Source organism: Rattus norvegicus, chromosome 13, assembly GCF_036323735.1.
Source record: "Rattus norvegicus strain BN/NHsdMcwi chromosome 13, GRCr8, whole genome shotgun sequence".
In the NCBI taxonomy this organism is placed as follows: Eukaryota; Metazoa; Chordata; class Mammalia; order Rodentia; family Muridae; genus Rattus; species Rattus norvegicus.
Window position 1 is genome coordinate 89,041,804 of NC_086031.1, and position 24,472 is coordinate 89,066,275.

A 24,472-nucleotide genomic window follows, 5' to 3' on the forward strand; every position below is an offset into this window, starting at 1 on the left:
TATTACAGATATGTTCAGAGATAATTCCCATGGACTCCCATCCCCCCCCCCCCCCGAGACTGAGGATTCATCATTAAAGCCAAGTTGTTTTGCGGAGCAAAGCAAAATTTTGAGATTAAAAACAAAAACCCTTATTCATGCATATGTGTACCTAACAGTATCTCTCTCTCTCTCTCTCTCTCTCTCTCTCTCTCTCTCTCTCTCTCTATCTCTCTCTCTCTCTCTCTCTCTCTGTGTGTGTGTGTGTGTGTGTGTGTGTGTGTGTGTATGTCATGTGTGGTGCCTTTAGAGACCAAGGTATTATATTCTCTGGAACTGGAGCTACAGGTGGTTTTGAGTAACCAAACAGGGGTGCTAGAATCAAACCCATATCTTCTGTCTGGGCAACCAGCACTCTTAAAAGCTGAGCCATCTCTCTACCCCAAGAGCATATATAGAGAGGCATAAGGCTCTGAAAGACCCTGGTACATTCAAGAAATGATGAGCACTTGTGGTGGCAGAAGCAGACTGCAAGGGATTAGAGGAAAGGGATGGTAGAGGTCCATCCTTAGGCAGGTCTTCACATGCTTGCCAGCCATCGTGGTTCCATTTCAGAATCTTTGGAGAACTCAGACTTTCTGTAGCAAATACAAACAGACCTTTCTTTGCTTTTGTGAAAACTTTTCCCATCTGAAATAAGGAATGCTCTGGGGTTATAGTGACAGTAATGGCTATTCTTGGTTGTCACTTGACTGTATCTAATTGAATGAATTAATTACAATCCAGAAATGGGTGGTAGGTTAGTTAGGGTTTTACTGCTGTGAACAGACCCCATGACCAAAGCAAGTCTTATAAGGGCAACAGTTAATTGTGGTTGGCTTACAGGTTCAGAAGTTCAATCCATTGTCATCAAAGCAGGAGCATGGCAGCATGTAGTCAGATGTGGTGCAGGAGGAGCTGAGAGTTCTACATCTTCATCTGAAGGCTACTAGCAGAATACTCACTTCCAGGCAGCTAGGATGAGGATCTTAAAGCCCACACCCACGGGGATACAACTACTCCAACAGGGCCACACCTACAAATAGTGCTACTCCCAAGGCCAAGCATATTCAAATCATGGCAGAGGCATATCTGTAAACCATACCTTGAGGCTGGAAGATACAACCTTTTCTTCTGAATCTTGAGGTGAGGAAAGACAGACCTTTAATCTGGGCCATACCTTCTCTTGGAAGGAAGGTTTTGCTCTTTGCTTGCCCTCATCTTGCTAGCCCATCCATTCTCTCATTGGCATTGGAGCCTTTGGGATTCTAGCATTTACAGAAGATCAGCTAAGACACCATATATATATATATATATATATATATATATATATGTATATATATATATATATGTATGTATATATATATATATATAGATATAGATATAATTTATTCCATAAGTTCCGGGACGCTAGAAAACCTTGACTGATATATATTGTAATACCAGTAGTGGTTCTAGAGAAACAGAATTGTAAGACGAATCTTTTAAGTATCTGGAAAAGGCTTTTCAACTCAATTTAGTACCTTCAAATGTGCCAGCCCCTTCAACTACTGTAGCCTCTCCAGTCACATCCTCTCCTGGGAGTTCAGAGAGTACTGAAATCCCATGGGTGTGAACTATATTACAAACATAAAGGGATTAATGCATTTGATTATCCTGATTGGTCATTTGTGAGTGACAGTGGATTTGATAACCCTATGGTTCAAGTCTTGTGACAGTTTAAGGGAAAATAAGGAAAATGTTACTGTTGGTCAGTTGCTATTTAGAGTGTCTGGATAAATTGATAAAAGATAGGGAAGAGCTCTGTGATAAAATTAACCAACTTCAGAAAATAATGACGGACAACAAAGAACCTAGTGATTACAATGGATCAATTACAGGTGTGCATAGAAAGTTTAAAGGTTTCTAAGTGTGCCCAAAAGAGAATCTTCTTTCCAATAGCCACAGAGTTCAAGTTGCAGAAAACCAAACAATAGCCCTTACTCTAAGATTGGCTGAATTACAGCAAAAATTTGAGTCTTAGCTTCAGAGAATGTTGGTAGTTAAAATCAGGGCATTGATTGGTAAAAAAAATGGGATCCTGCAACTTAGGATGGGGATATGGGGAGGATCCTGCTGTAACTGAGAACTTTGAATCTTCAGATTCTCAAGGGTTTATTTCATCTAAGGAGGTAGTACCTTTAGCCCACCCCTTGAAATATTGTGCTTTTTACCTTTTATGAAGAGATTAATCCTTTGTTGCCTGCTAAATCAGCAGTGACTTTCTCTGAAGGGAATGCCAGGTTACATAGTACTAATGTTCCTCAAGGCCCACCAATAGTTAAATTTAGACATATAGCCAGAGTTAAGGTAAGCCAGGCTCCTAGAAGGGAGATAGAAAGTGTAGTCCACAAGGAGGTGTGCTAAACAACTAAAGAGATTGATGAGTTTGCTAATTCATTCAAGCAGAAGTCTGGGGAATGTGTGTGAGAATGGATTTTCAGGGTGTGGGATAATGGTGGAAGGAACATAAAACTAGATTAGGCTGAGTTTATTGACATGGGCCCTCTGAGTGGAAATTCTAGGTTTAATATGGAGGCTCACACATTTAGAAAATGGTGTCAAAAAATCTGTCTAAATGTTTGCCTTAAGCATTTATCAAAAGATCGCCTGCTGAAAAGAAGTTGAAAATGCCTGCTATCCCTTGGCTTAGTGTTGATGCAGTGATTCTAAGGCTCGGGGAAGTTGCAGTGTTAAGAGTGTGGATGCTCTGTGTAAATCCTAATCCTCCACAATGGAAAGGCCTAGAAGACATGCCCTTCACGAATCCTGTAAGACAAAAGGGGTGAGAGGGGCACCAGCACATTTGAAGAGTTTTGTTGTCACCCCTTTTCTTGTGCCAGCGCCAGCCCTTAGGGTTGGAGATGCTGCTGCTCAATTGAACGAATTAAATGCACTGGATTTAACTGGGCCCCAAAGTAACAGGGGGCAGCTGGCAGCATTGAATTGCCAAAGGCAAGGTGATTGTGATAATCATAATGGGCATCGGAGACACAATGTTGGTAATTCCTAACCCTCAATGGGCAGCACAGGTAAGGTGAATTTACAGCAACAGGACACGTGTGGAACTTTGGTACTGACTGATCATTTATGCTTTTCCAGGCATGATATAGATAAGAATTTTCATTTGATCTGTGTAAGCAGTAAAATTATCAAATTACAGAAAGTCTACACTGAGTCATGATGAAAGGCAATCTGGGCCACTAAATCAATTTCTAGATTTGATCCAGTTTGTAGATCTAGAACCCCTTGAGTGAAGGGGTAGCCTGGTTCCTCTGAGGAAGGACCTTGATAGGATTCCTTAAAATTTTACTGTTAGCCTTTCTTCAGTTCTTCCCCAGAAAAAAAAATTGTATGGCCTTTTATAAAAGGGTAGCTGCACATTTGGGGAAAAGAAACAATCAGACCTTCCAGGGTCTAATAGATACTAGTTCTGAATTGACACTGATTCTAGGACATTCCAAGAAACATTGTGGTTTTCTGGCTAAAGTAGGGGCTTGTAGAAGTAAGGTGTCCAACTCACAGTAGGTCCAATAGGTCCTCCAACTCATCCTGTGTTTGTTTTTTCCAGTTCCAGGATGTCTAATTGGGATCGATATTCTTAGGAGTTGGCAGGATTCTCACATTGGTTCTCTGACCTTTGGAGTGAGAGCTATTATGGTTGGAAAGGCTAAATGGAAGCCTTTAGAGCTGCTTCTGCCAAAGAAAGTAGTGAGTCAAAAATAGTGTCACATCTCTGGAAAGCTTGCAGAAATTACTGTCATCATGGACTTAAAAGATGCTCCCACTCTATCTCCCTTTAATTCTCCTATCTGGTCAGTGTAGAAAACAGATGGATTGTGGAGAATGACAGTTGACTATCAAAAACTCAATATGGTAGTAACTCTGATTGCAGCTGCTGTACCAGATGTACTGTCCTTACTTGAACAAATTAAGACATCTCCTGGTATATGATATGCATCTATTGATCTCTTTCCCCAGCTGTTCTTGTCATTGCCCAATGGGCCTATGAACAAAGTAGCCACGATGGCAGAGATAAGAGTCACTCATGGGCTCAACAATAGGGACGTTCACTCACCAAGGCCTATCTGGCTGTAGCTGTTGCTGATTGCCAGATCTACTGACAGCAGAAACCAACATTGAGCCCCAGATCTGGCACCATTCCCCAGGGTGACCAACCAGCAACCTGGTGGCAGGTTGACTATATTGAACCACTTCTCCATGGAAAGGACAACACCTTATTCTTACTGGAGTAGATACATATTTGGGTTATGGATTTGCCTTTCCTAAGCATAATGCTTCTACTAACCCCACAATTCATGGATTTCAGAATACTTTATCACTTCTGACTAGGACACTTCATAGTCAGAGGTGTGTGACAGTGGGTTCACAATCATGAAGTCCACTAGTACTACCATGTTCCCCACCATCCTGGAGCAGCTGGCTTGATAGAATTGTCTTTTGAAGACACAGTTACAGTGCCAGTTAGGTGGTACCAGAATGGAAGGCTAGGGCAGGGATCTCCAGATGGCAGTATATGCTTTGAATCATCATCCAATATATGGATGGTTTCTCCTATAGCCAAGATCTAAGGGTTCAGGAATCATGGGGTGGAAAGGGGATGGTTCCACTCCTATCAGTCATCCCTAGTGACACACTAGGGAACTTTTTGCTTTCTGTTCATGCAACCCTAAATTCTGCTGGCCTATAAGTTTTGGTTCCAGAAAGGGATATGCTCCTGCCATGAGTCACAACAAGCATTCCATTGAGCTGGAAGCTCAGACTTCTCCATGGTCACCTTGGGCTTCTAATGTCCTTAAACCAACAGGCTAAGAAAGGAGTAACAGTGTTAGGAGGGGTGATTGATCTGGACTACCATGGGGAAATTTCATTACTTCTCCATAATGGAGGCTAGAAAGATTATGTCTAGAGTTCAGGAGATCCTTTAGGGCAGCTCTTGATGCTACCATTTCCTGTAATTGAAGTCAATGGAAAACTACAACAGCCAAATCATGCATGACTACAATGGGCACAGACCCACCAGGAAGGGATGTATGGGTCTCTCCTCCAGGAAATAAGCCAACACCGGCTGAGAGTAGAAGAAATACAGAATGGGTAGTAGAGGAAGGGAGTTAGAAATGCCAGCTAAGGCCACAGGACCTTGAAGAAATGAGGATTATGATTGACATAAGTGCTTCTGTTGTATTTTGTTAATGCATTTGTACAGATATTTGTGTTTCCTTTCAATTTCTTTATCATAAGTTGTCACATAAATAAAGAGACTATCAATAGTTGAGATACTAAAAGGATGTCCCCAAGGGGGGCATTGTTGCCTATTCCAAATTTATAATGTGTTTGCAGTTATATGAGGAATATTTATATCATGTTAGGCATAATTATGACCTGGTTAAATATATAATGCATTTGTAATTATACATAGGTTAGGTATATTCTGTTTATGTGTTATAATGACCTGGTTATTATTTTCACTTGGAAATTAGGCATGGTTGTGGATCAAGTTGAAAAGGAGTGGATTTGTGTTACCTATTCTTGGTTGTCAACTTGACTATATCTGGAATGAACTACAATCCAGAAATGGAGGGCACACCTAAGATCCAGATCTTGAGGCTGAAAGACACAGGCTTTTCATCTGGATCTTGAGGAGGGATGGCGCATGCCTTCAATTCAGATCCTGAGGCAGGAAGACACATCCTTCATCTGGGCCATACCTTCTGCTAGAAGCCCATATAAAAACAATAGAAGAAGGAAGGTTTTTGCTTTTTGCCTTCTTGTCCTTGCCTTCCTAGCACATCCATTTCTTCACTGGCATCAGAGCCTACATCTTAGGGAATCCCACTTATACTGAAGATCAGCTGACACCTAGCCTTGTGGGAAGGAGCAACTAATGGATTCACATCTAGCCATTGCTGGATTAATTGGACTGCAACCTATCAGCCATTCCCATAAATTCTCTTAATATATAATATATAATAATATATAATATAATATATAATATACAACATATAACATTATATATATATATTGAGAGAGAGAGTGAGAGAGAGAGAGTGAGAGAGAGAGAGAGAGAGAGAGAGAGAGAGAGAGGAGAGAGAGGAGAGAGGAAAGAGGAGGGGGGTTAGTTCCACAAGTTCTGTGACTCTAGAGAACCCTGACTAACGTAGTGACCATGAAAAGATCTTGGCACTCAGTTTAAGAGTTCAAAGCCACTGGGATGAATATAAAGTGAATTCTAGTGCTATATCTAACATACAAATGGATGTTTTGGTGATTTACTGAGAGTATGAGGTATAGGCATATTAGTGATCATAGTTTCTAGTTTGGAAGATTGGATGGGCATAGTTTATACAGTAACTATTCTTTATAATTCATATTCTTAATATTTTAAACTAACAGTTTATAATTAATTAGTTCATTTTTTTAAAAAAAGGCCCTCAAAGATAGGCCTAAAAAGACTGATGGCTCAGTGGTTCAGAGTGCTCACTGTTCCTGCAGAGAACCTGAGTCTGATTACCAGCACAGTCAGATGGCCCAGAGCTGACTGTAACTCCAGCCTAGGGGATCTGACCTCTTTCTCTGAACTCTGCAGACACTGCACTTACATGCACAGACATAAACACAGACAATCATATATAAATATACAAATAAAAGTAAATAAAGTCCTTTGAAAAGATCAACAACATAATAAACAGCAAAATGAACTGTCTGCTTACTGGAGAATCAACCCCAGTTTGATACCTTAACTTTGAAATAATGGCTAAAATGGGCTTCTAATAAAAAAGAAAGATAGGAAAATGTGTGTGTGCGTCTGAAAAGAGACTCATGCAGAATGAAATAGTGAGGCGTATCAAAACCTGTCTTCAAACACTTCTAAACTTGGAATCATTTATTTTAGGAAACAGAAAAAAATGATGACCTGTTCAAAGCTGTGAGCACCTGCAGAGCAGTTTCTCTTTAGTTTTTCCTGTGTTGCTCATCTTGCCTTTCCTGAGGGCAAGAGAGGGAGACGATGCTGTGTCAGGAAGATGTTTCTGCAGTGATGTGGGAGGCGGTAATGTTCGAGTCTGAAACAGACAACAGCATCTCTGAAGTAGCTAACAACTTTGTTTCCTGGGAGGGATTTTCGTTTATCAGGACAAAGCTACAAGACTCGAGATAGGACAGGAGGAGATGTAAGTGATTGTGTGGTCATCAGGCTCTTGCAAAGTAGGACTTGTCTTTTAGGATTTGCCACCCATAAGGATAAAACAAATTTTGAAGAACAATTTGAAATTTATCTGTCTGTTGGTTAGTGGGAATCATAGAGGCAGTGAGGTGTGTTAGGTTAATAGATATATACATTCATTGCCTAAGTAGTACACACACACACACACACACACACACACACACACACACACACACACACCATGAGGAAAATAAGGTGCATACATGTAATAAGATTTGTTTTTCTTTTTGTAGTACTAGGCAGTGAGCCCAGGACTTATGCCTGCTAGAAAAGCATTCTACTAATGAACTACCACTCCAGCCCTTTGAAATGCATTTATCTTGCATCAGGAGAGATGGCTTAGTCCTTAAGAGTACTTATTTTTCTTTCAATCCTTCCTCTAACTCTTTCATAGGGGTCTCCGACCTCCATCCAGTGCTTAGCTGTGGAAGTCTGCATCTGTCTCAGTCAGCTGCTGGGTAGAGCCTCTCAGAGGACAGCCATGTCTCTGAGAGCATATGTCTCCTGTCTGCAAGCATAACATAGCAGCAGTAATAGCGTCAGGGATTGGTGCCTGCCCATGGATGGAGTCCAAGTTAGTCCCATCACTGGTCAGCCATTCCTTCACTCTATGGAGGGGGGCAGACAGCATTTGGCATATAAATAAATAAAATAGTAGTAGTAGTAGTAGTAGTAGTAGTAGTAGTAGTAGTAGTAGTAGTAGTAGTAATTAATAATAAAGAGTCTTTATTGTTTTACCATAAGGCCTGAATTGGGTTCCTAGCAGTCACTTCAGATGGTTCATGGACGCCTGTAACTCTCAGCTCCCCGGATCCCACACCTCCTTCTGGCCTTTGTAGGACTGTGAACACCCAGCTTTGCACACGCATCACAGATTCATGAATAATATAATAGAAATATTTAAAATTAACTTAGTTTTAACTATATATGTAGAAACCTAATTTAATTTTTTCCTTGAGTGATAATAGGAATTTATAAAATAGTAGATAGACCTAATGATATATTTGACCTAATTAGATACAGCATCTTTGTTTCTGCAGAAAATGAAATGTTTTCTGAAGCAATATCCACATTTTAAATGATTTTTATTGGATATTTTATGTATTTACATTTCAATGTTATCCCCTTTTCAGGTTTCCCTCCTCCCCCACCCCTGCTTCTATGAGGATGCTCCCCCTCCCACTCACCCACCCCCAGCTCAACACCCTGGCATTCCCCTGCACTGGATACCCGCATTTTTAACTTACAGTCTTAGGTTCCAGTTAATCTGGCAGAAAAGAGATGTTTCTATTTGTGTTTTTTTTTCCTGAAAATTAAAAATGTATATGGGAAGGGTTTCACTTTCGTAGTAAAGGTTATTAGGCTAATGATTTCTTTGAGATGCCATGGGAAATCAGCTTTCGCTATAGGATGAACCGTGATAATTTGTTTTCACTTCTTTCCAAAATATTGTAGGGGAAAAACCTCCCAGACTTCAAATCAGGGTTGCTTGAAGATAGGATGAGAATAACTAGTAAATGAGTATAATTACTACTAACTGTGTTTGGCAATGTTTACCAAACCTGTGCAGTGTATCAAGGTACTGTGATGTGAGGAAGTCATTTCTATTCTGAGTGTGGCACAGTCAGTAAATAGCACTTGCTGTCTAAGCATGAAGGCCTGAGTCTGGATCCCAGGCTGCTTTGTAAATAGTGGAGCAGTGTGTACCTGTAACCCTGGAGAGACAGTGTTTTCCCAGAGGCGTCTGCCCAACCAGTGAGGTTCAGTTTTAGGGAGAGACTCTGTCTCAACAAATAATCAATATAGGAAGGCCCTCTGATCCTTACATGCATGTATACACATGTGGGTATGGACATGCACACCAAACCAAACACACAGCCATATAGGTGGACACACAATAACAACATCATCGACATCATTGTTGTTGTCTTTGTCATTGTCGTCATCCCTCTCTTCCCAAGTCTGGTCCACCTACTTGAAAACATTTTAGGTCTTGGTCACATTTGGTGTGAGTGCATTTCTGACTCAGATTTTTCATCCTGCATTCAGTGCCCGAATGAGCGAGCAACCTCACTTCTAGATCCCTAATGTTACTCTGTCATTTGTCACCAATAACCTCAAGTGACGGATGACCATTCTGCTCCACGTGCTTCATGAGTGCGGTTCCTTTGAGCTACATCTCCGTGTGCAGGTTCTTCTTAATCCTGGAATACGTGGTATTGTTTTCAGTGATATCCTTGTCTGTTCTTCTATTGCTGGATTTGTGAAGTGAGCTAGAAGATAAGGCTGCTTCTTTGACTACTGGAGGAGGGTAGGAGTTATGGAGAACTTAGTGGTTTACTGAACATTTGATATATTTAATTCAGCACTGAAGTCATGAGGTCCTCGGCTCTCCTTTGATGGAAAACTTGTTTATTCCCAATAGCCATCATTGGTTACTTTAGGATATCCACTCCTACATGGTTCAGTATTTGCATTTCTCCTAGGCTGGACAATTTCTTGGCAGATTATTGTGATTAGCATCCAATGAGCCTTTGTAATGCTCATGTTTCCTCTTTCAGCTCTGGTTTTGTGTTTGTGTTTTCTTTCTTTTAATTGGTTTGGCTCTTGGTTTGTCCACAAGGACAACTACATATTAATTTTTGTATATACTTTTGTATGCATGTTTAGGTATGTACATGGGCATGCATGTTGTGCTGTGGCACAAGTGTGGAGGTCAAAGTGCAAGGTGCCGCTGTTTAGAATTCCCTGGTGCCATACAGTTATTGTGGTTCAAACTCAGGACCTTATGCTTAGAAATAAGCGTAAGCTTTCACCACTGAGCCAGCTCGTCAGCCTGTATTTATGTCACCTACTTGGAGTTATCCAATGTTCCCAATCCTACCTATTGAAAACAATGTCCTCTACATTTATATTTATTTATTCTATATGTATAACCATATATATATAATATATTTACATATTTGTCATATACATTTCATATCTCATACTCACATTCTTAGTACTCTTTCTTGATAATTCTGGATTGAGCTAGCTTTAGTTGTTATAGTTTCATGAGATGCACTGAGAGGTTGCTCATCTGAGATCTTTCTAAGTTTTAGGTCTAGGCATTGCTATAAAGAGCTCTCATTGTAGCTTTTACTCCATTCCATAGGTTTTAGTTTATTGAGTTTCCATTTTGAAAAATATATGCTTTAAATATTTTCTTATTTTGTGGTGTGTGTGTGTGTGTGTGTGTGTGTGTGTGTGTGTGCACGCGTGCACACGCATTAGGGTCACCTGCATGACTTGCCTTAAGTGTGGTGGTCAGAGAGTAACTTGCTGGAATCTGCTTTCTCCTTCCACCCTGTAACGCTGGGTGTTCAGGAACTAAGTATTCCAGGCTGGCCTTGAATTTTAATAGAGTTTTTCTTGCTTCTGCCTCCAAATGCTGGAATTAAAGGTGTGAAGCACCATGCAGAGCACAAGGCATATTTTGATATATGATTTCTTTATGGATTCATAACCTAGTATTCTTAAATTCTAGATAATCTACACATGAGGAACTCATTTACTTTATAATCTCATCCCTTGGTTGTGATATATTTTCCCCTTGGTCTGCATTCATTTCTACTGTATGTCTTTTGCTTTGCTTTAGTCAATGTTGATCAGAATATGGCAGGGAAGTGAGTGTATCCCAGCAAAGAAAAAGCTACAAAGGGATCTAATGAATGTGTGTATCGGTACATGCATCAAACATGGACTGGCATTGTCCTGAAGTCCTGATGATTAGTTTTGAGGTATTTATAAGCCTCCATGGGTGCTGTCCAGTTTGTCTCCTGGCATGGCGTACGCACAGGAGCCTTCTAACTTTTCCCACAGTATATGACCACACCTGGCTAAGCCTTCCTTTGTCTTAAGAGTCAAATGCAATCTTACTCCTAGTAGGTTCTTATACTTTTCCACATTCTTTCTAGTTCTAACCTGGGACCCAAAATAAGCCACTACTATTTTCCTTGTGATGTCCAAGTATAGACTGTCCTCTTACTTTCCCACAAGTGTATAAACAGTTCTTTTTTTTTTTTATTAACTTGAGTATTTCTTATATACATTTCGAGTGTTATTCCCTTTCCCGGTATCCGGGCAAACATCCCCCTCCCCCCTCCCCTTCCTTATGGGTGTTCCCCTCCCAACCCTCCCCCCATTGCCGCCCTCCCCCCATCAGTCTAGTTCACTGGGGGTTCAGTCATAGCAGGACCCAGGGCTTCCCCTTCCACTGGTGCTCTTACTAGGATATTCATTGCTACCTATGAGGTCAGAGTCCAGGGTCAGTCCATGTATAGTCTTTAGTTAGTGGCTTAGTCCCTGGAAGCTCTGGTTGCTTGGCATTGTTGTACATATGGGGTATCGAGCCCCTTCAAGCTCTTCCAGTTCTTTCTCTGATTCCTTCAACGGGGGTTCTATTCTCAGTTGAGTGGTATGCTGCTGGTATTCGCCTCTGTATTTGCTGTATTCTGGCTGTGTCTCTCAGGAGCGATCTACATCCGGCTCCTGTCGGTCTGCACTTCCTTGCTTCATCCATCTTGTCTAATTGGGTGGCTGTATATGTATGGGCCACATGTGGGGCAGGCTCTGAATGGGTGTTCCTTCAGTCTCTGTTTTAATCTTTGCCTCTCTCTTCCCTGCCAAGGGTATTCTTGTTCCCCTTTTAAAGAAGGACTGAAGCATTCACGTTTTGATCATCCGTCTTGAGTTTCATTTGTTCTAGGCATCTAGGGTAATTCAAGCATTTGGGCTAATAGCCACTTATCAATGAGTGCATACCATGTATGTCTTTCTGTGATTGGGTTAGCTCACTCAGGATGATGTTTTCCAGTTCCAACCATTTGCCTACGAATTTCATAAAGCCGTTGTTTTTGATAGCTGAGTAATATTCCATTGTGTAGATGTACCACATTTTCTGTATCCATTCCTCTGTTGAAGGGCATCTGGGTTCTTTCCAGCTTCTGGCTATTATAAATAAGGCTGCAATGAACATAGTGGAGCACGTGTCTTTTTTATATGTTGGGGCATCTTTTGGGTATATGCCCAAGAGAGGTATAGCTGGATCCTCAGGCAGTTCAATGTCCAATTTTCTGAGGATCCTCCAGACTGATTTCCAGAATGGTTGTACCAGTTTGCAACCCCACCAACAATGGAGGAGTGTTCCTCTTTCTCCGCATCCTCGCCAGCATCTGCTGTCCCCTGAGTTTTTGATCTTAGCCATTCTCACTGGTGTGAGGTGAAATCTCAGGGTTGTTTTGATTTGCATTTCCCTTATGACTAAAGATGTTGAACATTTCTTTAGGTGTGTCTCAGCCATTCGGCATTCCTCAGCTGTGAATTCTTTGTTTAGCTCTGAGCCCCATTTTTTAATAGGGTTATTTGTTTCCCTGCGGTCTAACTTCTTGAGTTCTTTGTATATTTTGGATATAAGGCCTCTATCTGTTGTAGGATTGGTAAAGATCTTTTCCCAATCTGTTGGTTGCCGTTTTGTCCTAACCACAGTGTCCTTTGCCTTACAGAAGCTTTGCAGTTTTTTGAGATCCCATTTGTCGATTCTTGATCTTAGAGCATAAGCCATTGGTGTTTTGTTCAGGAAATTTTTTCCAGTGCCCATGTGTTCCAGATGCTTCCCTAGTTTTTCTTCTATAAGTTTGAGTGTGTCTGGTTTGATGTGGAGGTCCTTGATCCACTTGGACTTAAGCTTTGTACAGGGTGATAAGCATGGATCGATCTGCATTCTTCTACATGTTGACCTCCAGTTGAACCAGCACCATTTGCTGAAAATGCTATCTTTTTTCCATTGGATGGTTTTGGCTCCTTTGTCAAAAATCAAGTGGTATGTGGGTTCATTTCTGGGTCTTCAATTCTATTCCATTGGTCTATCTGTCTGTCTCTGTACCAATACCATGCAGTTTTTATCACTATTGCTCTGTAATACTGCTTGAGTTCAGGGATAGTGATTCCCCCTGAAGTCCTTTTATTGTTGAGGATAGCTTTAGCTATCCTGGGTTTTTTGTTATTCCAGATGAATTTGCAAATTGTTCTGTCTAACTCTTTGAAGAATTGGATTGGTATTTTGATGGGGATTGCATTGAATCTGTAGATCGCTTTTGGTAAAATGGCCATTTTTACTATATTAATCCTGCCAATCCATGAGCATGGGAGATCTTTCCATCTTCTGAGGTCTTCTTCAATTTCCTTCTTCAGTGTCTTGAAGTTCTTATTGTACAGATCTTTTACTTGCTTGGTTAAAGTCACACCGAGGTACTTTATATTATTTGGGTCTATTATGAAGGGTGTCGTTTCCCTAATTTCTTTCTCGGCTTGTTTCTCTTTTGTGTAGAGGAAGGCAACTGATTTATTTGAGTTAATTTTATACCCAGCCACTTTGCTGAAGTTGTTTATCAGCTTTAGTAGTTCTCTGGTGGAACTTTTGGGATCACTTAAATATACTATCATATCATCTGCAAATAGTGATATTTTGACGTCTTCTTTTCCGATCTGTATCCCCTTGACCTCCTTTTGTTGTCTGATTGCTCTGGCTAGAACTTCAAGAACTATATTGAATAAGTAGGGAGAGAGTGGGCAGCCTTGTCTAGTCCCTGATTTTAGTGGGATTGCTTCAAGTTTCTCTCCATTTAGTTTAATGTTAGCAACTGGTTTGCTGTATATGGCTTTTACTATGTTCAGGTATGGGCCTTGAATTCCTATTCTTTCCAGGACTTTTATCATGAAGGGGTGTTGAATTTTGTCAAATGCTTTCTCAGCGTCTAATGAAATGATCATGTGGTTTTGTCCTTTCAGTTTGTTTATATAATGGATCACGTTGATAGTTTTCCGTATATTAAACCATCCCTGCATGCCTGGGATGAAGCCTACCTGGTCATGGTGGATGATTGTTTTGATGTGCTCTTGGATTCGGTTTGCCAGAATTTTGTTGAGTATTTTTGCGTCGATATTCATAAGGGAAATTGGTCTGAAGTTCTCTTTCTTTGTTGTGTCTTTGTGTGGTTTAGGTATAAGAGTAATTGTGGCTTCGTAGAAGGTATTCGGTAGTGATCCATCTGTTTCAATTTTGTGGAATAGTTTGGATAATATTAGTATGAGGTCTTCTATGAAGGTTTGATAGAATTCTGCACTAAACCCGTCTGGACCTGGACTCTTTTTGGTTGGGAGATCTTTAATGACTGCTTCTATTTCCTTAGGAGTTATGGGGTTTTTTAACTGGTTTATCTGTTCCTGATTTAACTTCGGTACTTGGTATCTGTCTAGGAAATTGTCCATTTCCTGAAGATTTTCAAGTTTTGTTGAATATATGATTTTATAGTAAGATCTGATGATTTTTTGAATTTCCTCTGAATCTGTTGTTATGTCTCCCTTTTCGTTTATGATTTTGTTAATTTGGACGCACTCACTGTGTCCTCTCATTAGTCTGGCTAAGGGTTTATCTATCTTGTTGATTTTCTCAAAGAACCAACTTTTGGTTCTGTTGATTCTTTCTATGGTCCTTTTTGTTTCTACTTGGTTGATTTCTGCTCTGAGTTTGATTATTTCCTGCCTTCTACTCCTCCTGGGTGTATTTGCTTCTTTTTGTTCTAGAGCTTTTAGGTGTGCTGTCAAGCTGCTGACATATGCTCTTTCCTGTTTCTTTCTGCAGGCACTTAGCACTATGAGTTTTCCTCTTAGCACAGCTTTCATTGTGTCCCATAAGTTTGGGTATGTTGTACCTTCATTTTCATTAAATTCTAAAAAGTTTTTAATTTCTTTCTTTATTTCTTCCTTGACCAGGTTATCCTTGCGTAGAGCATTGTTCAATTTCCAAGTATATGTGGGCATTCTTCCTTGATTGTTATTGAAGACCAGTTTTAGCCCGTGGTGGTCTGATAGCACGCATGAGATTATTTCTATCTTTCTGTACCTGTTGAGGCCCGTTTTTTGACCAAATATATGGTCAATTTTGGAGAAAGTACTATGAGGAGCTGAGAAGAAGGTATATCCTTTTGCTTTAGGATAGAATGTTCTATAAATATCCGTTAAGTCCATTTGGCTCATGACTTCTCTTAGTCTGTCTACATCTCTGTTTAATTTCTGTTTCCATGATGTGTCCATTGATGAGAGTGGGGTGTTGAAATCTCCCACTATTATTGTGTGAGGTGCAATGTGTGTTTTGAGCTTTAGTAAGGTTTCTTTTACATATGTAGGTGCCCTTGTATTTGGGGCATAGATATTTAGGATTGAGAGTTCATCTTGGTGGATTTTTCCTTTGATGAATATGAAGTGTTCTTCCTTATCTTTTTTGATGACTTTTAGTTGAAAATTGATTTTATTTGATATTAGAATGGCTACTCCAGCTTGCTTCTTCTGACCATTTGCTTGGAAAATTGTTTTCCAGCCTTTCACTCTGAGGTAATGTCTGTCTTTGTCTCTGAGGTGTGTTTCCTGTAGGCAGCAGAATGCAGGGTCCTCGTTGCGTATCCAGTTTGTTAATCTATGTCTTTTTATTGGGGAGTTGAGGCCATTGATGTTGAGAGATATTAAGGAATAGTGATTATTGCTTCCCGTTATATTCATATTTGGATGTGAGGTTATGTTTGTGTGCTTTCATTCTCTATGTTTTGTTGCCAAGACGATTAGTTTCTTGCTTCTTCTAGGGTATAGCTTGCCTCCTTATGTTGGGCTTTACCATTTATTATCCTTTGTAGTGCTGGATTTGTAGAAAGATATTGTGTAAATTTGGTTTTGTCATGGAATATCTTTGTTTCTCCATCTATGTTAATTGAGAGTTTTGCAGGATACAGTAACCTGGGCTGGCATTTGTGTTCTCTTAGGGTCGGTATGACATCAGTCCAGGATCTTCTGGCCTTCATAGTTTCTGGCGAGAAGTCTGGTGTGATTCTGATAGGTCTGCCTTTATATGTTACTTGACCTTTTTCCCTTATTGCTTTTAATATTCTTTCTTTATTTTGTGCGTTTGGTGTTTTGACTATTATGTGACGGAAGGTGTTTCTTTTCTGGTCCAATCTATTTGGAGTTCTGTAGGCTTCTTGTATGCCTATGGGTATCTCTTTTTTTAGGTTAGGGAAGTTTTCTTCTATGATTTTGTTGAAGATATTTACTGGTCCTTTGAGCTGGGAGTCTTCACTCTCTTCTATACCTATTATCCTTAGGTTTGATCTTCTCATTGAGTCCTGGATTTCCTGTATGTTTTGGACCAGTAGCTTTTTCCGCTTTACATTATCTTTGACAGTTGAGTCAATGATTTCTATGGAATCTTCTGCTCCTGAGATTCTCTCTTCCATCTCTTGTATTCTGTTGGTGAGGCTTGTATCTACAGCTCCTTGTCTCTTCTTTTGGTTTTGTATATCCAGGGTTGTTTCCATGTGTTCTTTCTTGATTGCTTCTATTTCCATTTTTAGTTCCTTCAACTGTTTGATTGTGTTTTCCTGGAATTCTTTCAGGGATTTTGGCGATTCTTTCAGGGATTTTTGCGATTCCTCTCTGTAGGCTTCTACTTGTTTATTAATGTTTTCCTGTGTTTCCCTAAGGGAGTTCTTCATGTCTTTCTTGAAGTCCTCCAGCATCATGATCAAATATGATTTTGAAACTAGACCTTGCTTTTCTGGTGTGTTTGGATATTCCATGTTTGTTTTGGTGGGAGAATTGGGCTCCGATGATGCCATGTAGTCTTGGTTTCTGTTGCTTGGGTTCCTGCGCTTGCCTCTCGCCATCAGATTATCTCTAGTGTTACTTTGTTCTGCTATTTCTGACAGTGGCTAGACTGTCCTATAAGCCTGTGTGTCAGGAGTGCTGTAGACCTGTTTTCCTCTCTTTCAGTCAGTTATGGGGACAGAGTGTTCTGCTTTCGGGCGTGTAGTTTTCCTCTCTACAGGTCTTCAGCTGTTCCTGTGGGCCTGTGTCTTGAGTTCACCAGGCAGCTTTCTTGCAGCAGAAAGGTTGGTCTTACCTGTGGTCCCGAGGCTCAAGTTCGCTCGCGGGGTGCTGCCCACGGGCTCTCTGTGGCGGCAGCAACCAGGAATACCTGCGCCGCCCCTTCCGGGAGCTTCAGTGCACCATGGTTCCAGATGGCCTTTGGTGTTTTCCTCTGGCGTCCGAGATGTGTATGCAGAGTGCAGTCTCTTCTGGTTTCCCAGGCGTGTCTGCCTCTCTGAGGGTTTAGCTCTCCCTCCCACGGGATTTGGGGACAGAGAACTGTTTATCTGGTCTGTTTCCTTCAGGTTCCAGCGGTGTCTCAGGCAGGTGTCCTGCCGCTCCTGGGCCCTCCCCCACGGGAGCCCAGAGGCCTTATACAGTTTCCTCTTGGGCCAGGGATGTGGGCAGGGGTGGGCAGTGTTGGTGGTCTCTTCTGCTCTGCAGCCTTAGGAGTACCCACCTGACCAGGCGGTGAGGTCTCTTTCCCACAGGGTCTGGGAGCAGAGAGCTGCTGCGGGCCGGGATCCGTATAAACAGTTCTTAATGGGGCATCTTCTCAGCGTGGTGATACATACTGGTAGTTTCAAGTGATTGAAAGACTAAGAAGGATGGCTTGACCCCAGGAGTTCAGTGCCAGTCTGGTAAATAGTGATAGAAATGATGGCTGAAAAATTAAAACCAAAGTTGGACAAATGCAAATCAACAAAGAGAAAGAGAAATCACATTCTGATGAGTTAAAGATGCATTTTCAGGGACATCGTGTAACTCAGCTTCTGTAGTCTCTCATCTAATAGTTCAATGTAATATCTCTTCCTCCAAGTAGGCAGACCTAGGTTTTAAGATGCTATTTTAATGTTTTAGATGTATCTACATAGCTCTGTATTTTCCTTTTTACATTTTGTAACATATGACCTGCTCATTTTTTATGACCGAATTAATAACATTTCCCTTTAAATACCTTTTTAAATATAGCAAGATCAGCTTTACACCTGGGCTGCTGTTAGTCAACCCACGCATTCAATGGATTACAGCGAAGGGCAGTTTCCCAGGAGAGAACCATCCACATGGCGACCATCCAAGCTTCCTGATGAAGAGCCCAGTCCCAAGGATATAGACACAGGTAGGATATGGGCAGCCAGCTTCTGAAGACTATGTGATATAGCGTGGAATTGAGCATTTGCAGGGTTGTTACTCTGTACTCTTCAGCAGGTCCTTTTTTATTTTTATTTTATTTTTTTTTAGCATAGCTCCTATAGGTAACCTATTAAAATCAATGGGAAGCCGGAGACACTGGAAGTTCTTATGGTCTATTCAAAGCTGCTGGGGTTAGAATGTAGAAGAATATCAGCTACACTGGGGTTCTCCAGTCATTTCTATATTTACTAAAGTTTGAGAGCCATTGCCTACAGACCCTACCTACCACCAGGTTGAAGCTCTACATTCTGTTTGGCCTAAAAGAACCTAAAAGGGACATTTTTCTCCATTATCTCTGAACTTCATTGCTTAAAGTTTTCTTTGTACTTCAAAAACTTCTTTCCTTTACCTATAAAGTTAACTGGGCAAGGAAAATAAGAATGTACATTCTCTTAAATTTCACTTTAAAATAATTGTGCAGTATTCCAATGTCATCTACTTTTTCTGAAAAAAAATCTTTAACTTTCTTTTGCTGTCTTCAACTATTTTGTGTTATTGGCTAGGAAGACTATTTGAGGCTGGAATCGGTGTTACTTGGAGAAATTCAGTAGAATGATGATTACTGAGGAGAATCCAGGTTCTCTCGGTGAACTGACCAGGAGTAAGTCCCATATTCTGATGTATAAGTAAAGACTGAATAGAACAGCATTGTTTCTCACAGCCCTCCTTACAGCAAATCTTCGCAAGTGATACTGTGGGTTTCAGAGCTGTGGACTTAACCACTTGGGACTGTCTTAGTGAAAAAGAGAGATGGCCATAGAACCTTAGTTTTGGCTTGTGGTAAAAGGGCAAAACATAAGACTGCACTACATCAGCCTGTGATAGAGGCAAGTTACCAAACTCATTTCCTCACCTATGAAATATTAATGAGAATGGCATCCACTGCAAGACAAGATTTGAATAATCCATGTGCTTAGGTAAAGTCTTAGAGTGAAGGATAGAGTGTTGGAGTCAATGGAAGTGTTTGGTATCATTGTTATAACCATCATTAAAGTTATTTTCTGTTATTATCTTCCTCAGGAGTTTCCTTTAAAACTAATAATGACTCTATTAAGGGTTTGCCAGGCTTCTGTCCATATTTGGACATTTTATGTCCATCTGTCCATAAAAGCAGAGTCTCCACCTCCTGCTTTTATCTGTTTCTAGGCAAATGTGTTTTGCTATTTATTTTTTCTAACAGTGTACCAAATGGAGACTACACAGAACTCCACATGTCCTTTTTAAAGTGCTCTGTGTTTTAGAGAAACAGCTTACTCTTCACTAGTTGACATATAATCCAAAAAAAATAAATAAATAACAGCACAAATATGCAAGAGAATATAAAAAATTTGTTTCACAAAAGACTGTTTATTACAACATTCACACAGTAGTTGATCAAGAGGCCAGGCAGAATTTTACATATTAAATCCATCAGAGAAAAAAGAGAGTTTTGACATAACAGTGCTGAAAATCCAACATGTGAATATAGATATTTTTAGTTTCAAAAAAGGGTAGGACTCAAGTAAGGATTTTTATCCCACAGTATGAATGATTGTGTTTATGCTAAAATTACCATTGGCTGAAATTCCTAGGTGTGTGTACAATAGTTTCAAGTAGCTCTCTTGACAAAGAGCCCTTGAAACAGTGGTTTCCATCCCTTCCTTCGTTTGCATATTTGGTTGGCATAATATTTCAATGTCCTTAGTGTGTGTTTTTCAACTTTTCTGGCTGCATTGCTAACATTTTTCTGTAACATTTGGCAGTATTTTAGAAGCACTATTCACATTTGGGTTACTGGAGGAGCACTTGGCTGAGAATGAATTGATAGTGGTCACCTGAATTTTAGTTTGACAAGGATGCCAGTGGGGCCAGAATCAGGAGATGATGACTTATTGGCTTCTTTATAGATTAAGACAGCTTGCAAGTAATTTTAATACAATGACTTTTCTCCTTTTAAAATGTGCATTCATGAAGAATACAATGGAGGTGAGTAGGAAATAGTTTAAACCACCAACCTGTGTTTGTCTAATTGATCTGTTTTCTACCCCAACCACTGAGCATTGTTTCGTCAAAAGCATTTTAATGTTCCTTTTTGACTCTTACTGTGGTGCGTTCATGTGGAAAAACATGAAGGACATTCTCACTTTCAAGGAGCCAAACCACGTCCCCACTTCCTGTCAGTCAAATGTAAGAATGAGTAGCTAGTGTCATACAAAACCCTAGAGATGAATGTGCTGTATCACTTGTGAGTTTTAGTAGCTTGACTATCATTTGTTATAAACTACTTACCTATGCCCAGCTCGTAGTTATGTACTATTGTCTAGTGGCATCATACTTTAAATTGCTAAGTGCAACATGTGACAATTTTAAAGCTCTTTTACTTTTTGAGGAAAATAATCTCACAGGCCCAACTATTTATTTATTCTTTTTAAATTTCATTAACTTTTCTGATGGTGTGGAGATCCTTTTACTTCTGCATCTTAAAAATGAGTGTTAATTCCTACGTGCAGCTAATTCAGATTTGTGCCTCTGGCTCTTAGATTTTCTCATGTGCTTCAATTTTTCCATAGTCACTTTTATAAACAAGTTTCCTCCAACCATCTGTTAACCAAAGCACTAACATTTCTAACCTCTCCTCAACAGTGAAAGGCCAGATTCCATTTATTCTTTTGCTTTCTTTCTTCCCCTTGTGCTGTTGCTATTGTCTGTGAAGGAAAGATACATAGTCTATAATGTGACCTTGTGAAGAGTGCAGGAGATGTCACAGAAGCATTCATTCTGGGTGGAAAAGCACCGAGGGTGTGGTATGACCACGTACTGTTGATAGATGGAAATACTGTGAGGAAGAAAACCTACCCATGTCTTGCCTTTCTCGTGTCTCTCTGAATTTCCACTTCCCATTCCTTTTAATTTTTCTTCTATAGCTTGTTGGAATATTTTTCTTTATTCTAATTTTATACTTTATAGTCATAGGTGCTATATGGGTTAGCTTTTATCATTTTAAAATGTATTTAAAGATCCTCTTTGGTTTGGTGTTGTAGCTATTAAAGAAGTGTGCTTTTTCCATATATAAATGGCACTGGGGAGTAAGCCCTGAAGGAAAAGCTGCTGATGGGAAGCTTTATTAGTAGAGTTGGAAAAGCTATTTGACACAGAAACCTAAGAAGCATTAAAAAAAATCAAGGCAACACAGTTCCAGAATATATATACCTCCTTAATTACTATGTCTAAAGATGTGAAATAATTGAAATTCTAAACAAATAAATCAAAGGTCTCCTTATAAAAATCAACAAACTTAAAAGGCATAAAAATCAACAAAATTGGGGTTGGGGATTTGGTTCAGTGGTAGAGCGCTTGCCTAGCAAGCGCAAGGCCCTGGGTTCAGTCCCCAGCTCCGAAAAAATTTCAACAAAATTAAATAGGATAAACATGAGCATATGAATACAATAAGAAACCAATCTAGGGGCTGGATAAGGATGTCTGCAATGTAGAAGAGAAGGTTAAAAATGTGACTGAGACATTAACTAAGGACATTGAGACCAGTCAACAATAAATGAACAAACAAAAATCCCCAACCAAGCAAAACAAATGTAGGAAGTGAAAAAGTCAATAAACAAAGATAATGGTAGAATGCATCACTAGATCACTCAGAAGAAACAGGGGTGACAAGATAAAGTCAAGGAAACTATCCAGTCAGTTGATGGGCAAATGAATCTAACAGCCTTTAAAATAAGAAATATAGGGAGATCCACATGAAAACTATACTATTATTCAGTTTCTTCCCAATTAGAATGGCAAAGCTCAAAGTTCATGAAAACCATAAATAGTAGTGAAGCTATAGGGAAAATAGAAACATTATATACCATAGAGTGAAGGAATAAAAGCCCATGACTATGGACGGTACTGTGAAGACTACTCAAATCTCTACAAACAGAACTTCCCTGTGTTCTAGTTATACTATCCCAGAGTGTGCATCAAAGTGGACCAAAGTTAGCGTAACTCAGAGATAAGTGTATATCCACTTATCTATTATCATCAGATAAGTGCTGTGATATTCACAATAGCCATGTTGAGAAGCCAGACTAGATGAACCTCAGTAGTTGAGTGAATAGAGAAAATGTGATATATTCACGATGATGGTTTATTTATGTACATAAAGAAGAATGAAATGATGTGCTTCATAGTGAATGGAGGGATGCGTAGTTCGTGGAAGGCAAATGTTAGGCTCAAGACAAGCATGTCATCACTCATACATTGAATATGTATGATAAATGTACACATATATGGGAGATATGAAAGAAATGTTTATTGAAAGAAGAGGTAATGTTGATGGGGGACAGTACTGGTTAATGGGGAAGGGAAGGCAAATATTTTCTTATGAAGAAAGTGTGTGTGTGCATGTGTGTGTGTGTGCATGTGTGTGTGTGTGTGTGTGTGTGTGTGAGTGTGTGTGTGTGTGTGCGCACATATGCATGCAGGAGTGCAGACAGGAAACTCCTGAGGGGGATCTCTTTTAGGACAGAATAGTTGAGAATAGGAAGACAGGAGAGTAAATCTATATATTATCTTAATGTAGCCCACTATTTTGTGTGCTAACTAAAAAAAAATTAATACAAAATAATATAAGATGCTCAGATTGTCATTAAATTGATTTACAGATAATCACAGAATTAATTAGACTGAAAGTGTGTCTGCACAGTGGACAGAAGTGGAATGAGTACTTTTAAGGATGAACTTGAACATATGCACTTCATTCAAGTCCTTTGTTGTCCACCACAATGAGAGTGGCCAAGACAGCAAACACAGGACTGATTTAAAAGCAGTCCAGGCACAGAAAAAGCTGGGGAAATATAAAAACAAAATAAAAATGTATCTGCAAGTGTGTGTGTGTGTGTGTGTGTGTGTTTGCCCGCATGTATGTGTGTATGTGTGTACATGTCTGTCTGTCCATCTGTATGTATATGTAAGTCTGTGTGTGTGCCCGCATGTGCATATATGCGTTCATGTCTGCATGTCTATCTATATGTATGTGTGAATCTGTGTATGTGTGAGTGTGTGTTTGTGTGATTGTGAATATATGTTTGTGTGAGTGTGATTCTCTGTTTTTCTTTATGTATAGGGTGAGAATTCTAGTAGAAACTTATTTTGCAGAAATCCTTCAAACAGTGTTCATTTCTGGCTGAGTGAATTGTATCTTAAAAAGACATTTTAACAGCTTATGAATATCTAAGATGCACAAAAAGATCACAAATGGAGATAGATCAAAGGAAACGTAATTTAGGATGAAGTACTAAAGTGAATCTGGGTTAGATTAGCTCGATGCAGTGTATCTAAGAAGAATCTGCAATATTGTAAGGTAGTCGGAAATGTATTCCTTAATTTCACAGGGAAGCGTGAACAATTATGTGTCATTTTCAATCGCGATGACATTGAGAGCAACAATTGCTTAGGGAACCAAATGCCTTCTAGCCTCTAGTATATAGACGATTCCTTTCTTATGGCTCTCCATGAAGGAGGGATTTGAAGATCTGGAGAGATGACAAAGTGGTGAAGAATGAGTGCTTGCTGTTTAGTATTCAACAGCTCGCAACTACCTGTAAACTCCAGGACCAGGGTGTCCAACACCCCTCTCTGTCTTTCATACACACAGATACACAGTGGCATTCACTAAACCAGATATACGCATGCATACATAAATAAAAACAAAATACATTTCCAGACACATTTTGTATGATATACTGCCATGTGGTATTGTTGGCCCATTTCTGTTTTGTCCAAATTCCTTTACACTATTTAGCTAATGCAGGAGTACTGAGAATGAGGTGATTGTCCCCTGTCTTCCTGTCACACAATCCAGAAGAGTGGACTGTGTTTCTGAGTATTTGTGTGTGTGTCGGCATATGTGTGTGTGTGTTTGTGTGCACTCATGTGCATGGGGCAGGGATATGGGAATGGTGTCCTGGGTTCTGAGTAAAGATATCTTCAATTGACAAGAAGGAGGGATAGTTCTATCAAAGAATCAAACAAGAGCATATGGATGAGCCT

General features: G+C 39.9%; 1 protein-coding gene across 1 annotated transcript in view; it reads left to right on the forward strand.

Annotated features, from left to right (window-relative positions):
• Fmn2 (formin 2) overlaps positions 1-24,472 on the forward strand; it is a 316,927-nt gene that overhangs the window by 54,941 nt on the left and 237,514 nt on the right. Inside the window, exon 3 of the mRNA NM_001427798.1 lies at positions 18,227-18,374. Within this exon, the coding sequence (NP_001414727.1) occupies positions 18,227-18,374 (148 nt within the window). The remainder of the gene's footprint in view (positions 1-18,226; positions 18,375-24,472) is intronic.